The 17,075-nt window shown below is 37.1% G+C and overlaps 3 protein-coding genes across 6 annotated transcripts; all 3 read left to right on the top strand.

Annotated features, from left to right (window-relative positions):
- Positions 1–1,500: 1,500 nt before the first annotated feature.
- LOC306911463 (CD59 glycoprotein-like) lies at positions 1,501–5,073 on the top strand. Its single transcript, XM_079486834.1, has 4 exons — positions 1,501–1,568; positions 1,680–1,787; positions 2,600–2,698; positions 4,524–5,073. Exons 1-4 carry the CDS (start codon positions 1,520–1,522, stop codon positions 4,589–4,591), a joined length of 324 nt encoding a protein of 107 aa, XP_079342960.1. The 5' UTR covers positions 1,501–1,519; the 3' UTR covers positions 4,592–5,073.
- Positions 5,074–11,244: 6,171 nt separating this feature from the next.
- LOC306911038 (urokinase plasminogen activator surface receptor-like) lies at positions 11,245–13,312 on the top strand. Of its 4 annotated transcripts, none has more exons than XM_079486058.1 (5): positions 11,245–11,399; positions 11,483–11,533; positions 11,968–12,120; positions 12,201–12,311; positions 12,487–13,312. In XM_079486058.1, exons 1-5 carry the CDS (start codon positions 11,354–11,356, stop codon positions 12,891–12,893), a joined length of 768 nt encoding a protein of 255 aa, XP_079342184.1. In that variant the 5' UTR covers positions 11,245–11,353; the 3' UTR covers positions 12,894–13,312. The 4 variants fall into 4 exon arrangements, with proteins under 4 accessions (XP_079342184.1, XP_079342187.1, XP_079342185.1 ...); XM_079486061.1 differs by having other exon boundaries at positions 11,483–11,529; positions 12,487–13,311; XM_079486059.1 differs by having other exon boundaries at positions 11,331–11,399; positions 11,483–11,529; positions 11,977–12,120; positions 12,487–13,311.
- A 1,830-nt stretch (positions 13,313–15,142) lies between these two features.
- Positions 15,143–17,075, top strand: LOC306911665 (uncharacterized protein). The gene is made up of 4 exons (XM_079487162.1): positions 15,143–15,303; positions 15,405–15,524; positions 16,101–16,220; positions 16,456–17,075. Exons 1-4 carry the CDS (start codon positions 15,255–15,257, stop codon positions 16,521–16,523), a joined length of 357 nt encoding a protein of 118 aa, XP_079343288.1. The 5' UTR covers positions 15,143–15,254; the 3' UTR covers positions 16,524–17,075.

Here is a 17,075-nt window from a genome sequence, read left to right on the forward strand (position 1 = left end):
AGTTTGTATTAAATGCACATTTTCATTCGGGGACAGCTGTTATCTAATGGTTAGACTAGAGTTGGATTGTACAGTATGTCATGGATTTGAGTATCAGTACTAGCAGAAAATTTAGGGACAGTTCTCTCTTCCACTCTTATTACCCACAGACGAGGTGCCTTACCACCAATTGCTCCTCAAGTATCAAAGCCTGTAATCGATCAAAAATCGATCAAAATCTAACTACTGCACAATGTTTCAACACCTCAGGGAAAACGGGGGGAACGGGAACTTTGATGAAGGAACCATTGAGGTGGACAACCTGCATGAAATGAAAAGAGAAACCACAATATTTGTCGTTGGTCCAACTTCCAAACATCATCAAAACCTCTTTCAGATCTATTTACGGTGGCATGCAAATGAATGCATAAATTAATACATAGATTTACTGTAAAACATTTGCATAGTTGTCATAAAGAACTAGTGTACAACAAAGAAAAGTGTCAAGACTTAAATTTCTGGGGTAAGGATTCTGCCATTCTACTGATGGCTTTGTCATTTTATTTATATATTCAAATGTCAAAGGGAAACATGACAGTTTGCACTATACGGTTTTATTATTTTCATGACTACAGCTGATTTTGCACATATTTACATACTGTTTTTAAAACTGTCAAATGTATGTTACAACATTCAATAAAAATGAATGAAGATGTAATTCAAATGAGACAGCAATACGCTTAATCCGTACAGCAATTAAAAAAGTATTATGTAAGCATGACAGTAAACAGGTGAGTCATCAGAGTAATATAATTAACAAGATTCACTGGTATTTTAAATTTCACAAGGCATTGTGTTGTGTTTTTTTTGTGTGTAAACAGAAAGGAAAAACTTAAAATTAATGGATAATGCAGATGTTTATTTGTTGCTAAAAAATGACAAATACCACTTAAAAGATTTGCTATTTTATGTTAGAATAAGATGATGTTGAGACATGTAGACTGTAAGCCCAAAATCTGTCTGCTTAAACTTAAAATTAAAGTTACAAAATAAACCTAAAAAATAATAGTTTTCTAACAGGTCACCAATCAGGCCATTTAGTGTTGGTATGGACCTTGTTCGCCACATCATTTGCCACCACAAAAATGAAAATAAATGTAGAAAAAGCTGTTTTGCTTTTTATTCTGCATGCGGCGAATCAAATCATAATCGATGAAGTCTCAGTTATGAATTCTTGGGTTAGGAAATATGCACTACATAAACAGAACTTTATTTAAAAACAGTCTTCATCAAGTTAAGTGAACATATGCATATTTTTGTGAGACACATCAGTTAAAAAGAGGGAACGAGTTTTACTCAAGTAATGGAGTGCAGTCAACTTATTAACAAGTTAACATACAGGAAACTTTCGAGGCACCAACATTTCATTAAACATAATGCATACAATTCTCTCTACAGGTTATTCATTAATCCCTCCCCTCTCTAAACAGTCTTAAAAGAGCACTGAAGCATTACCAGCTCATTCCTCTTCTGACCAAACATGGATCTGCGCATCACCATTGTCCTTCTCTCCGTTTTGATCACTGGAGGTAGAATACTCAAAACTCATCAATATGTTTTATTTGGTACAGAACACACAGAGAAGATGATTGAATGTCGTTTGAATGTTTCTTACTCACTTTCTTTCTTTCTTTCTCCAGGACACTCTCTCAAGTGTTATGTTTGCTCGACTGAGTCAGCTTGTAAACAAGAAGAGAAGATTTGTGATTCTGGGGATAACAAATGTTTATTAGCTAGAAATGCTAATGGTGAGTTCAGCTGGATGGAATGATAACATATCATAATCTCTTATTAACAGTAAAAAAACGCTCGAGTGGAAATGATCAAATGTGAACTGGCTATTTCAGGTTTCTTTATTGTGCTGTGGTACACTTCAAGTTAAAGGATATGTATTTCAATTAGGCTACGTGTCAACTGTGTTATAGATACATTTTTGCTTGAGCTATGTATTTTTTTACTTTGATTGTTTAAATATAAGTTCTGCGCAAATGGCTGGGTAGTTAGCTCCAGTCATATGTCAAACTTATATATCTATGTATAACATTTATATAAAATCTATATAACTTAGATAACTTGTTAATACGTTTTTGGAAGGAAATACAGTTGATGTATTACACAAGCTTAGATCACAGTTGCTCACGTTTAATTCATCAATTTAACATGATGTTGAATTTGAAAATGTGTGAAAGTTGAGTTGAGTTGAGTTGGGTTAAGTTCTTACAGGTCATTTTACAGTTCTGAGAGTAGTTGAAGATAATGAAAATAATTCACGTTGTTCACATGGTTATTCAAACTGTATATCCTGCACTTGCTAACTGCACTTCTGGTTAGACCTAAACTACATTTCGTTACACTGTACGTGTATATGAGTAATGACAACAAAGTTGAATCTAATCTAATCTAAAAATCGCAACACATATTGTATGTCGTTTGATCAGTCTGGTCTTTGAATCCTTATGTTGTGTACGAATCATTCAGAGAAAAGTTATTTTATATGTTTAAAAAATCTTTTTAAATCTCTGGTTCAATTATTATGTATGAAGACTTGCTTCTTTTTTAGGTTCTCTCACAATGCAAAAGTGTGGAAAAGCATGTGACTTTGGAGAGACGGTCAGTGGCTCATATCGATGCTGTAATACAGACCTTTGCAATGTTGCAGGTATGTCCTTTGACTTTTGAATGTGCTCATTTATATTTAAATGAATACACTTCAGTTCTACAACTAAAATTATCACAGTTTAAACGTTTAATTGATTCTTACTGTAATACGCAAGGAATATGACGACGGGCCGTTCAATAAGTCGAAAGTTAATGCACACACCGAGATGGTAATGTTATTGCATTAACTTTTTAATAATTGAACAGACCAGAGTCAATTATTCCGCTTATACCACCACGGGACATTGTTCAAATGTTTCATTTCAATGTTTGTCATGTTATATACGTTTGTCTTTTAAATGCTATTGATGGTAGGACTAGTTTCTTGCGCATCTCATTTCCAGCATCCTTTTGAGCGAACGGACTCAGAAGCTTGAGCCACATGTGAGTGAGTGAGTGAGTGTGTGTGTGTGTGTGTGTGTGTGTGTGTGTGCGTGCGTGCGTGCGTGCGTGCGTGCGTGCGTGCGTGCGTGCGTGCGTGCGCGTGCGTGTGCGTGTGTGTGCGTGTGTGTGCGTGTGTGTGTGTGAGAGAGAGACCACACAATATACTCCTCATAAATGGACAATGAAAATAAAATTAAGTAGCTATTTTACGTTCTATATAAAGAGGCATCCCTTCTCTTTTAATTGGGTATTATTGCTTCAGGATTGTGCATTTTAATTCACAGAAATGCAAAGTTTGTCGTCTCTAAAACAACCGCATCCTTTTTCTGTCACATGCATAAAGCATGTTTATTTCCCTTTTTTTAAATAGACAATTTGTTACTGACTTTTTTATGTTTAGATTCTTTCAACAAGAATATTAAGGGTTAAGTTAATATAAACAGATGGTTCAATATATTCGTGACAAATTCCTTCTCTGAGCTTTTTTATGTCATGTCCATAACGCAAAACGTACATATCGTTGGAATTGCCCCAGTGATAATAAATCATTTACTCCTAGTCTTGTTTCTTTCTTTAGTAGTAAAAAAATCACGCTTTTGAAGTTTGACATTTTAATCGTTAGATCAACAGCAGGTGTGATGGCCTGTAGGCTACACTAAGATCTTTCTTGTTAAACTTGGCAAATTGATATGGAGCTGTAATGCGGTCAGCAGACCTGGAACACCTTCATAGGTGTGAATTTACTGAAAGTTAATGCATACCCATAGAATGTTTGTCAACCAATCAGATTGAAGCATTCAACAGACCCGTGGTACACTATGTACCTTGGAGATCTACATCTTTTTGTTTTTGTTCATGATTCTCTTGTTTGTCTTGAGCCATTAAAACGTTTATTGATCTTCAGAAAAATCCTCCAAAGCAGGTCCAGCTCTTTTTCTTTCAGCATCTGCATATTTCAGCCCTTTTCCAACAGCGGCTGTACGATCTGTCTTTTCACATTGAGAAACACAATTATTAAGAAACATTTACGGATGCTCAAGAAGGCAACACAATACATTATAGATGTATAGTTCACCCTAAAATAAAAAAAATGAAGATCCTGATGAAACCTCTCAACATTGACATCTCAAAGCTTCTTTTGCATTCAAGAAAGAATCATATACAGGTTTCAAAAGACATGAGGATACATGAGAGTGGCTGAACTATCCCTTTAAGAGCAAATGTAAACTTTTGAAAAGGATGATCGGTATTGTTAATTGTTATTCTTTCATCTTCTGGGAAAATATCCTCTCTAGCTTCTGGAGGGTTTTTGAAAGGTTAGAGTTGAATATACATGAAAAAAACGATATTGACATGTATTTCTCTTACGCAACCTAATTTCCTCCTGCTGTTCTGTTCAAGTTGATGTTAGTTTTGTTTTAATAAATCACTTTTTGTTATAGATGGAGTTTATAGGGGCAGTTTTCTCCTCCTCGTGTGTCCACTGTTCTTCTACTTACTTTGTCACTGAATTCAGCACAACTTCAGATTCTACAAGACCACAACCAAGAACCATTATATATACATCGCAACGCTTTACTATGGTTGTGTATTGCTTATAATTGCTGTTTTCCCCAATGTATACTTTAATATTACTGCAAAATGTTTTAAACTAGTAGAAACAAATTATTTATAATTATTTGTATTTACAAAATATTTGAAACGGGTGTTTTACTGCTAAGCAATATTTCACACACACAATGCCGGATCTATGACATTGTGTGTGAGATCCTGTAGAATGTGTTTTCTCTTTGCAAAACTGATTATCAATAAACAATGAAAAAGTATTTTTAAAAGAGTAAGGATCATTTAAAGGTCTATAATATTTCAAAGCTGAGCATTATTATGGCTTGACTTTTTCAATGTAAGTCACTTCTATCTCATTTATTTTAAAGCAGTAATTTAGTATGATTTAATGGTGCAGGATGAGTTACAAATAAAGGTTTTTTTTTCATTTCTGTTGTTCACTAAATCAGTTTACATGTAGTCTACGGTATTGGAGTGGTTAACTGTATATGCTGACTCCACCAGCAGATGGCAGCAGGTTGTCTTTTTCATACACACAGGCAACATGGTGAATTCAAGAGTGTTTTCATCTACTTGGAAGAAGATGTAAGTAACTCCAGAACAAACAAAGAACTTTTAACACACACGCACGCACACGCACACACACATATGTTTTATTATCTCCATGGGTACAGTCCAGGCGTAAAGAGTTGTATACTGTACATACTGTATATTTTATCCCCTAACCCAATCCCTAAACCTAAAGTGCGTAGAAAACTTTTACCATTTTTAGATTTTCTAAAATTATCGTTCTGTTCAATTTATAAGCTTTTGTGACCGAGGAACCTCAATATTGGTGCCCACAGTAACACGGGACCTGACTTTTGGTATCAACAGAATCTTAAAGCACAACATCAGGGACATGAGGAATAAATCAGCTGCACTGGACTTCATGTTTCTCATGGCTGGAATACACTACAAGACTTTTAACTAGACATCATACACTTGCATCATTTTGAAAGTTTCAGATAGAAACACACTATCAAATCTGCAGAATTTCTGCAACAAGTCCAGACTGGAATCTGGGCAAAAGTCTTGTAGTGTATTTTAGCCTTTAGTTGCTGATAGTAGCACATCCTTGAATGCATTCACACTTGTGATCCTTTATCCTCAAAGGGCTGTCTTAAATCTGACCTGGCCAGACATTTTACAATGCAAGTTCACAATGTTAGCAAATGATAGCAACACTAGATCAGGTGTAGCGAGAAAGGTATATACTGTATACAGTATATATGAAGAGTTTGGTTCCTAAATGAGATATTTGGTTCCAAAAAATTACAATTTGTTTGCACATTTAAGTCATATTTACCTAAATATGTATATAGAAACAGAGTTTCAATTCTCACAAACAACACTTAAAGAACAGTGATGTTCGCTGGAAAGAAAGAGCAGCCGCAACAATCTTCTGTGGTAACACCTTCCTTCAAAACTGTGTCAAGACCTCCAGATGTATTCATAACACAAAATCCACTCTAAACCCTAAGCATCTAGTCTCATGGCAGTTCATGACACATGGGGCCAAATCAAATCATCATTTATTGAGATTGGACGAATTCACACGAATGAGCAACCTCCAAATAAAGATATGTATTCCCTTCAGATTGCGTTTATGTGAAAGATTGACACAGTGAAATAAAGGGAAATTCTCATGAACTCAAATCGATAGATTACAGTTTGTGACTTTCGTATTACAATGAGACTATGTTGCACCCAGATCAAATATTAAAGGAGTTTTCTCCTCCTCATGTGTCCACTGTTCTTCATCTTTTTCTTCAACTCTACAAGGCCACAACCAACAACTGCAACAACAGAAAACACATTTCAAAATCCTTCACTTAATCAGGTTTGTGTGTTGACTTGGTTTTACTGTAATACACCAAAAGCTGTATACCAAATTATCCAAAAATCCATTATATTATTAAATTGTTACTTATCAAAGTACAAACCAAAATCTTTTTCAGCAAAAGGTGATACGGTGAAATCACATGCTTTAGTGATATCCACGCACGTTTCTCATCATGACACACATACAGTACACCACATTTCAACAAGAACAGAAATGGACACAATGTGAAGATTCTTAGGAAAATATTAAAATAATGCCCGATGCTGATGCTGATGGTGAAATCTAACAGAAAAATTAACATTGGCATTGTGTTTTAGACTTACTTGAATTGTATTTGTGTATACTGTATACATTCTTTACTTGACTGTTACTTGTTTTAACATTATAATTTACTCTTTAAATGTTGCCCTTATTTTGTACTTTAGCACTACTGTGTTTCGTTGAATATTTTGTACTATGTATCAACAAATACAGTACATTTACATTTAGTCATTTAGCAGACTCTTTTATCCAAAGCGATTTGCAAAGAGTTCAGGGAGCAATATGCGTCATAAAAGAGCAATAGTACGATAGGAGCTAATACAAGTTACCAGTTTCAACAAAAGCTAGACCACTACCTGTTGAGAGAAGAGTTAGTCTTTTTTTTCTAATCACTCAAATGAATCATAATTCCTATCATTCTGCACTTCGAATTTCTACCGGAAGTAGACATTTGGGGATGTATAGAATACACTTTTTAACATACTACGATTTGGGACATACTAATTCTGTTTTCAAATAGGAAGGATAGTATAGCGAATTGGGACGCAGCGTGTATTTTCAGTATTGGGTGAACTGTCCCTTTAAACTCTGTGGATCATTGACAGTGCTCATTGATTTACCTTACTGATAGCAAAACCATCAAAATACATAATATTATATCTGTTATTGATCCTCTAATGAAGCATCACAGGCTTCATTAGGTTTTGCTCAGATCTAGATCTTGTGTGTGTCAAGACTAAATCATAAGGTTCTTTCTATGCTAGAAGACAAAAGTATATATTTAAGTAATAAAAAAAGGTAAAAAAAAAGGTTGTTGTTAAGTGATAAAATGATTTGTTGGTATGACGTCCGGCTTTTATAAAGTTGCCATTCTCACAACAACACTTCAAGGAAAGTACAGCACAATAGGAGGAAAGAGCAGCCACAACAACCTTCTGTGGTTTTCTTTCTTTATAATTGTGTCAAGACCTCCAACTTCAACAACATTCTTTTTCGTTAATAAGTAAGTAAGTAAGTAAGTAAGTAATTTATTGCCATATCAACAACAGTTGATTGGAATTTGTCTTAGTGCCACTCCAGTTAAAAAGGCAATACATAAACATACACATAACATACAGTACATTAAAAAAAAACCCTCACATAGACAATCATTCAAACCAATACAAGACTGTAAAAAAAACTTGTGCTACTTTTAACTACCCAATAAAGTGTCTTGTGCAGTTCAGTAAAGTGCTTTTGAAAGAGGTCGTTTAGAAGCATTCAGGAACCTAATAGTGGCAGGGTAAGTACTATTACAGAACCGGGATTTTTTACCCCCAAGGCTTTGGACTCTCCTACCAGAGGGCAGTAGTTTGAAGAGGTACCTGGCAGGGTGCGAGGGATCATCCAGTATTTTCCGGGCTTTATGGCTGGCCCGAGTGGCGTAGATAGAGGCTACTGATGGGATTGCAAGTCCAATGATTTTGGATGCTGAATGCACCACCTTCTCCAACTGTTTCCTCTCTAAAGAGGTGGAGTTGCCGTACCAGACAGTGATCGAGAAGGCTAGCACACTTTCCACTGTAGCTCTGTAAAATTGGAGCATTGCATCCCTAGCTACACCAAACTTCCTGAGCTGGCGCAGAAAGTGAAGCCTCTGGTGGGCTTTACTTATGATGAGGTTGGTGTTAACCTCCCACTTCAGGGACTGACATATGGTGGTGCCAAGGAATTTAAAATTGGACACTCTCTCCACTGCCTGGTCGTCGATGATCAGAGGGGAGTGCACTAACCTACTTTTCCTAAAATCTATGATTAGTTCCTTTGTCTTGTTGACATTTAAAAATAGGTTATTCCTCTTACCCCATACCTCCAAGGCTGCCACCTCAGATCTGTAGTCTGACTCGCAGTTGTTACTGATCAGACCTACAACTGTTGTGTCATCAGCATATTTAAGGATTTTCACATTGTCAGAATGGGACATACAGTCATTGGTATAGAGAGAATAAAGCAGAGGAGAGAGTACACACCCCTGTGGGGCCCCAGTGTTGATGGTCCTGGGTTTGGATAACAGGTTGCCCATTTTCACAACCTGCCTCCTGTCTAATAAAAAGTTTAAGATCCAGTGACAGAGGGATTGATTGATTCCCATCAGCTGGAGTTTAGCAAATAATGTAATGGGTATAATAGTATTAAAAGCAGAACTGTAATCTATAAATAAAACTCTTGCATATGTAGCTGGGGCCTCTAGGTGCTGCAGGATGCTGTGGAGGCATAAGGATACAGCATCCTCTACAGACCTGTTAGCACGGTAGGCAAACTGATAGCTGTCCATCTCAACACTGGCTAATTGTTTACAGACAAGCCGTTCAAAAACCTTCATTGCAATGGAGGTCAGAGCAACAGGCCTGTAATCGTTCAAACAACTAATATTTGATTTCTTAGGTACAGGGATGATTACAGCAGATTTAAAACATGCAGGGACTTGGCACTCACAAAGAGACCAGTTAAAAATATCTGTGAAGACAGAGGCGAGTTGATGGGCACAGTTCTTGAGAGTAAAAGCAGACACACCGTCTGGCCCTGCTGCCTTCCTCACATTCCGTTTGCGGAGCAGGGCTTTGACTTCATGTTCCCTAATCACAAATGGTGGGGTAACAGGGTCTGTTCTAGGTGCAGGGGCTGTGTCAAGCTGGGGGCAATCAAATCTGCAGCAAAATTCATTAAGCTTATCTGGAAGCTGGGGGTCTATGTCTTGAGGTGCCTGTTTAGTCTTGTACCCAGTTATCCTCTGTAGTCCCTGCCATACCCCTCTAGTATCTTTAGCTTTTAATTTATCTTCTAGATTATCTCTGTATCTAGCCTTTGCTTTCTTCACAGCACGTTCAAATTCAAATCTAGCAACTCTATATAGATCTTTGTCACCACTTTTAAATGCACGATTTTTTTCTGTGCATAATTGTTTAATCTCTTTATTGAACCATGGCTTATTATTACTAAAAACAACCACAGGCTTTGACGTTATGCATGAGTTCTCTACAAAGTTGATATAGGAGGTGACTGTGTCAGTGAATTCATCTAAACCATCGCATGCTGCCCTAAAAACATTCCAGTCCGTTTGTTCCATACAGTCACTTAGCATTCCTGCAGCAGCGGGCGTCCATTGTCTTACTGTCCTTATGGATCGTTTAACAGTTTTTAATTGTTGACGGTACTGAGGCATTAAAAAGATCATATTATGGTCGGACTTACCTAGAGGCGCCCGTGCCACAGCACGGAACGCCTGTGGAATAGTGCAGTAACATTGGTCCAGTGTTTTCTCACCTCTCGTGGCAAGGTGAATCTGTCGTTTGTATCTAGGGAGTGATTTGTTGAGGTTGACATGGTTGAAGTCCCCCATTAACAGAAGTACCGAGTCCGGGTGCGCTCTTTCAATCTCCGTGACCTGGGCAGCCAGTTGCTGCATTGCAGTTGTGGCTACGGTCTGCGGGGGGATATATACAGCCACCAGGATAATGGAGGCGAATTCCCTCGGCAAATAGAAGGGCCGACATTGTATTGTGAGGGCCTCTAGTTCAGGCGAGCATGACCGATGTATTGTTGTAGTGTTGGTACACCATCTTTCATTCACCAGGAAAGAGACCCCGCCGCCCTTCTGTTTTTGCGAGTCCGCTGTACGGTCCGCCCGAAACAGTGAAAAGCCGGCTGGTAGTATTGCGGAGTCTGGCACTCCCTCGTGAAGCCATGTTTCTGTGAAACACATCACAGAGCAGTCCGCCACGTCACGTCTGGAGCTAATTCGGAGGGACAGCTCGTCCGTCTTGTTAGCTAGCGATCGGACGTTAGACAGGATTATGCTGGGCAGTGGGCACCGGTGTTTGCGCCTCCGTAGACGCACGAGAGCCCCGGCTCTTCTCCCTCGCTTCCGGGGTGGTTGGTTACGTGCAGAGGCACCCTCGGACGGCGATATCGATGTGGTTTCAAAGTCACTTGATGAGTACAGCAGTCTTGGGGGAGACTGCTGCACAGTGTCCCGAATATGCAGTAATTCCAGTCTCTCATATTTTACAAGACAATCCACACGATCCACATTCAGACAAACAATTATCAGCCAAAGTAACCAGAGCAGCACCATGTCGCCATGCTCCGGCGCCATTGCCAATGTGAGATAACATTTTAAATATAATGTTGACAATTGTTTTTGTTTCTTTCATTATATTGATTTATTAGTCTTTTATGAATTAACCAAACACCTGACATACTGTATGCAACTCACAATGAGCAAGAAGAGCACAGTTGTGTCGAATAACCTTTAAACTAACAACAAAGGACAAGGGATCAAAATAATCAAAAGGTGTGTTGTGGAAACTTGAAATATTAAGTTAACGTTATCTATTTAGTTATGTGAACATTTGTGTTTACAGTACACACAAGCAAAATGTAAACGTCCAAACATGAATTGTTTTCATTTCAGAGAAAGGGAACTGAAGTGGGTGGGCCACGTTCTCTTTCTCTTTTGATCTGCTATAAGAAAGGCTTTGAAGGGGCTTGTCTTTTTAATCACCGTCTTACTGACCAAATATGGATCTGAATATCTTCATTGTTCTTTTTACTCTTTTCACTGGAGGTACAGTACAAAACACAAAAGTGTATTACATTTTTTTTAAGTTAGTTAATTTAATGTTTCTTCCTTATTCTGTTTTCTTTTAGGACACTCGCTTGCGTGCTACGAGTGTAACAGTGTGACTAGTCATTGTGTAGGTGAACAGGTGTTTTGTCCCTATGGAACTAAATGTGCAAGTGTAACAACATCCATCTATATGAGTACAGAATATAGAGTTTGTACAGTATGAAAGTCGTTGTACGTGTGTCGTCATTCTTTTTGTGCCTTGACTTGAACAGAAATGACATCCAACAACTTTATCGATCAGCTTATTGACAAAATTCAAGAGGCTCGAGGCTCACACTTGCTTTATTTAAAAAGGGAGAGATTCAACAGTGAAATAAAATATTATTTACAACGGATTGCGATGCTGACATGAAATATTTTGCCATATTATCCGTGCATAAAAAAACACAGTTATTCTTAAAACAGTTCCGTGAAAAATCTGTCCCTAACTTAACAAAATCAATACAAAATGACACACAATCTGTTCAAATTCATGTTTTTTGTGAAGCATTAAACGTTTTGTTAGATATTTTAGGTAACACTGTGATGAACAAGAAAGTTAAGGGATGTGTAAAGCCACATGACTGTGCAAGCGGATCCATTAACTTTGGCAATGTAAGGTCAAAAATATCCATGCGTTGCTGTAACTACTATCTCTGCAATACCCTAGATGTCCAAGGTATTGTCTTTGATATAAAGCACATATGCTAGCATTAATCTGACGCGTTGAAGATAAAAGAATATGATTTGTTTCTTCAGATTACACCTCCGACAGACCCAATGGAAAACAATGTTACAGCTGTGATGGAATCGGTTGCTTTAACAAATTAAACTGTTTGGGAAATGAAGACCACTGCATTACAGCAACACGTAAGAAAGACGTTTTTCTCCGATAGATGAATGTCTTTACATCATAGATTACATTCGTAATCACACTATTTGTTTAAAACATACATTGTTAAGTAAGCCCATGTGTGCAAGTGTTTTAGTCTTTATGAAAATCACACATCAATCATTTATGACTCAACTTTTCTCTTGACATTAGAAACTGATAGGGGTCTGTCAAAGACTTTAAAAGGATGTGCCTCTAAATTAATGTGTGATGCCGCACCACAAGTCGATTTGACGGACGTCGCATGCTGTCGGGGAAATCTGTGTAACACTGAAATAAATCTGCATGACAGTGAGGAGAACCTGTATACTGATCAGTGGGACATTGAGGGAAATCTGGATAGTAAAGAGGACATTTTGCTGGACAGTGAGGAGAATCTGGATACTAAAGAGATCAATCCGCGGGACGATGAGGAAAAACTGATTAAAAAAGAGAAACTGCATGAACACGAGGAACAACTGCATAACAGTGAGAGAAATGTGCGTAACAGAGCTAACAGCATCACTCAGAACCTCCTCTTCCTCTCCGGATCTTTCCTCTCCTACATCATTTACCATTGAATTCAGCAGAACTTCACACTGATGAAATGTGATCGTGAGATACTCCATACCAGGGCCGGTTCGAGACATCAAATTATTTCGGATGCCCCTCACAGCTGAGCACCCCCCTCTCCTCCACTTTTTAGAATAAATAAAGTATTATTTTACACTGTAAGAATTTAACCATTTTATAAAGTAAAGATATTATCAAAAAGTCTGTTTCAATTAGAAATTGTTTCAAAATTAAGTTTTAGACCAGCCGTGATTTATTAGGTTTTTTTTTGCAAAACACATTCATCACTTTTCCACTCTTTTGGATATATTTTATTGATAAAACATCCAAACGGGGCTTCACCATTCTCTCCCAACGTAATTAACTCTCTCTGAATTAACGCAGCTTCCTCATCTACGGGTTCCTGAATAAACAGACATACCATTTTAATGCCTGTGTGACAAAATTGTGCGCGATTGAGTGAAATGAATGAAAACACAAACGGCGTAGACAATTTCAACACCACTCGTGATTTGAAAAGGGGGCGGAGATTGTAACAAACCCCGGGTTTGTGGAATAAAACCTGCTCCTGACCAGGTTAGGTTCAGAAAGTAGGTTACTATGGTTACTGACTGGAGGAACTAATTAAAACTACAAAGGACTTCAAAACATGGCACAGAACAGGAAGTAACATAAAAGTTAACAAACACAGGGGAAACACAGACTGGGATTGTAACTGAAACAGGCAACGGTTTGCAAAAAAACATTTTACACTCAAACACCAGAACCACATGCATACACTAATTCCCGAACTTTGACTAATTTTAGTGTCCTAAAACACATTTTACAAAGAACCTACAAAAATCTTACAGGAACTATATTGATTTCCTTTTTCAAACACAACCAATCAAAATGCCACATTCATTCATCAATGTGCAAACACACACTGCTTTACTTAACACCGACCAATCATGACTTTGGAAGAGGCCAATAAATAGGTCATGGGTCAAGTTTTGGCTTTTGAACAATTGATGCAAACAATGCAGACAGGGGAAGGGGGGGTGAAGGGAGAGCCAGAGCATGAGGCAGAGTTGGAAGGGGAGCAAGGGGAGGATGAGGAACAAGAAGAGTGGTCTCGAATGAGATTAGGCCCACAGTCATTGATCATGTGATAAACCACGGTATAACAACGAGAGAGGTTATACAGACAGTCAAGCCTAATTTGAGTCAATTTACAGTGGCGGTTATAATTCAAACCTTTAGAAATGAGAACAGCTCTTATAATCTACTGTTAAGGACACATGTTCTAATGTACACATACTGTAATAGCTATTTCAGCATTACAAACAGTAGGCTGTAATACATATATTTACAGCAGTACCCTTGCGTTCATTTACTACAGTGCACGGCATTGGTCACAGTCTGGTGAGGTATCAATTTGTTCAACAGTACAGCCGACTGTAAGAAGGCATTCTGGCCATAAATTGAATAAAGTAATATATTATGTTACAGTTTATGGCACACACGCACACTGTTCCTGAATGGTGGAAAAGCGAAGGTTTCATGGTGGGCAAGGTCACATGTTCACTGAAGAGCAAGAGACGGCTATCATGAATTTGGTTTTGGCCAATAATGCTATTAGAATTTGTTAAATACCCAAACTTAATGATGTGAACATTTATGCTGTGAGTCCCTCCAGGAAAATATAATATACATATTTCGTACTGTGTACAGTATTCACTGCATTCCCAAACACAAATGCTTATAGCAAATAATAAATATGTGTGTAAGCAGTTGAAAAAACTGTAAAACCTACTACACAAATACGTACATGCACCAGATAGACAGAGTAAATACAAAGATTTTTTTGTACGTAGATATGCTTTATTGTCAATAAGAACTACTGTAGAGTTGAAAAAAGAATATAATCTTTACTATTACATTACAGGAGAATCTCAAATGCCCAGTCTAGTAGTTAGTGTTTAGTGGCCTAGTGGTAGACCGTTGGGCTTGTGATAAGAAAGTTGCTGCTTCAAATCTCAGTCCCAGCAGGTCAAGATTGAAGGGCCCTTGAGCAAGACACCTTACCCCTGATTGCTCTGCAGTAATGTGACATTGTAAAAAACTACTTGTAAGTTGTCTAATAAATGTAAATGTAAAAAAACAAATTTACTGATGCCCCCTACAGGTGATTTATACAGGAAGACTTCTAAAATCTTTAGACGGGGGCTGAGAACTGGTGTTAAAGAACCTTGCATCAAGCATTTGTAAAGTGACAACTGTAAAAAAAGTTTAAGGGGCAGCACAAACTTTGTGCATATGCAACCCTCCCCTTTCTGAACAGTTATAAAAGAGACACTGAAACCAGTCCATTCCTCTCCTGACTGAACATGGATCTGCGCATCACCATTGCACTTCTCTTCATACTCATCACTGGAGGTAAAAATAAACTCAACATGCATCGATATATTATTTGATTTACATAAGGAAGTTACTGATAGTCTCTCTTTTTTTTTCTCTCTCTTTTCTTTGCACTCAAGGACACTCTCTCAAGTGTTATGTGTGCTCATCTGTTCTGAATGGTGTTTGCGATGCAAAAGTGGAGACATGTGGTGCCGGATTTACAAGATGTACAACTGCAACAGTTACAACTTCTCAAGGTAAATCCAGTTTGATTGTGGACATTGACCGTTATAATGTACTGACAGTTAACAGTTACAACTGGAGAAGAAATGTGAAATATGATAAGGGCAACTTCACTGTAAAACTTGCTGTAATATTTATTTGCAATTTAGTTTTAAGCACAAACTTATCTAGTTTATATATTTTTCTTTCATAAACAAGATGAAATATCTTCGGTCACTTTTCCTGTTGTGTAAATGTTTTAATGGCGCAATTAAAATTAAAACTGATTTATACACTGTAAAAAAATCCTTTAACAAAACGGATAAAGTAGCTGGTAGAAAATTATCAGTACATTTTCCTTTAATTTACATATATTTCTGTTAATGCAAAAATGTAATTTAATGCAGTGCACCATTTTAAACACAGGTAAAACAACTGTAAAAAATGAATACGAAAAATACCTTCATATTAATAAAGCATATTGTGCCCTACGTTTATTGATTTTTTTAGAGTTTAGAATGTGCTTGCTGGGCAACAGACTTCAAACAAGCACCATGTTGGAGAAGACTGCCATACTGTATGAATTCATACGCATCTTTATCTTTTTGAAGGTTCTACAACAGCTAAATTGTGTTCAAAGGCGGACGTTTCGTGTATTACTGGAACCGCAGATACTGAAATAGGGAAAACTTCTATCCGATGCTGTGATACAGACCTTTGCAATGGCGCAGGTATTTCCTTTCACTTTTCCATGATCTAATTTATATTTAAATGTATTGACTTTCCTGACACTTTCTACAATGCATCAAACACTTCTAGTTAGGGTAAACACGATACACTACATTAAGAGTGATATTTTTCAAGTGGCTATAACGATATACTGTATGTTTTAGTTAAGATATATAGTTTAATATATAATATTTGTACGGTGTTAGTTTTGTGTTAACCAGTTTGTGTTTTGATCAGATGGAGTCTATAAGGGCAGTTTTTTCCTCCTGCTGTGTCCACTGATCTTCTACGCTCTGTTTCACTGAATTCAGCACAACTTCAGATTCTACAAGAACACAAACAACAACTTCTTAACTAAATCAAACCTGTTTATTGTTTTAGTTTTTTGCATTTTGCGGACCAGAGCGCTGTATCAATTATCCACAAATTATTCAAATGCCATTTTGGGTTTTGATGAATAAGTAAATGCTTCACATGTTTGAAATCTTTATAACAACATCGTTTACATCTGCTTACAGGAACATTCAAGACATTATATGTAAATATTATTCAAAGAGATTTTATGTGGGAAATCTTATCTGATTTCCACACATGCCACACTCACTGAATCCATTTCTACTGAAATTACTATTTTTCCACATCACAACTTTAAAGAATTCATAGTAGAAAAGCAAAGCAAAAATGTGCACTGCCTAACCCAACATGTAATAAAGTAGAGAGTGTTTTTGTGTGTTGCTTTTTTATAATAATTTTTGAATGTTTGCATAACTCAATAAAAAGGTATGACCTAAACCTTTATTTCTTCTTAATCCAACAAAGAACTTGTCATATAAAATGTTTTAGTATTAAACAGCTAT

The sequence above is a fragment of the Barbatula barbatula genome, assembly GCF_947034865.1.
Source record: "Barbatula barbatula genome assembly, chromosome: 22".
Taxonomy (NCBI): domain Eukaryota; kingdom Metazoa; phylum Chordata; class Actinopteri; order Cypriniformes; family Nemacheilidae; genus Barbatula; species Barbatula barbatula.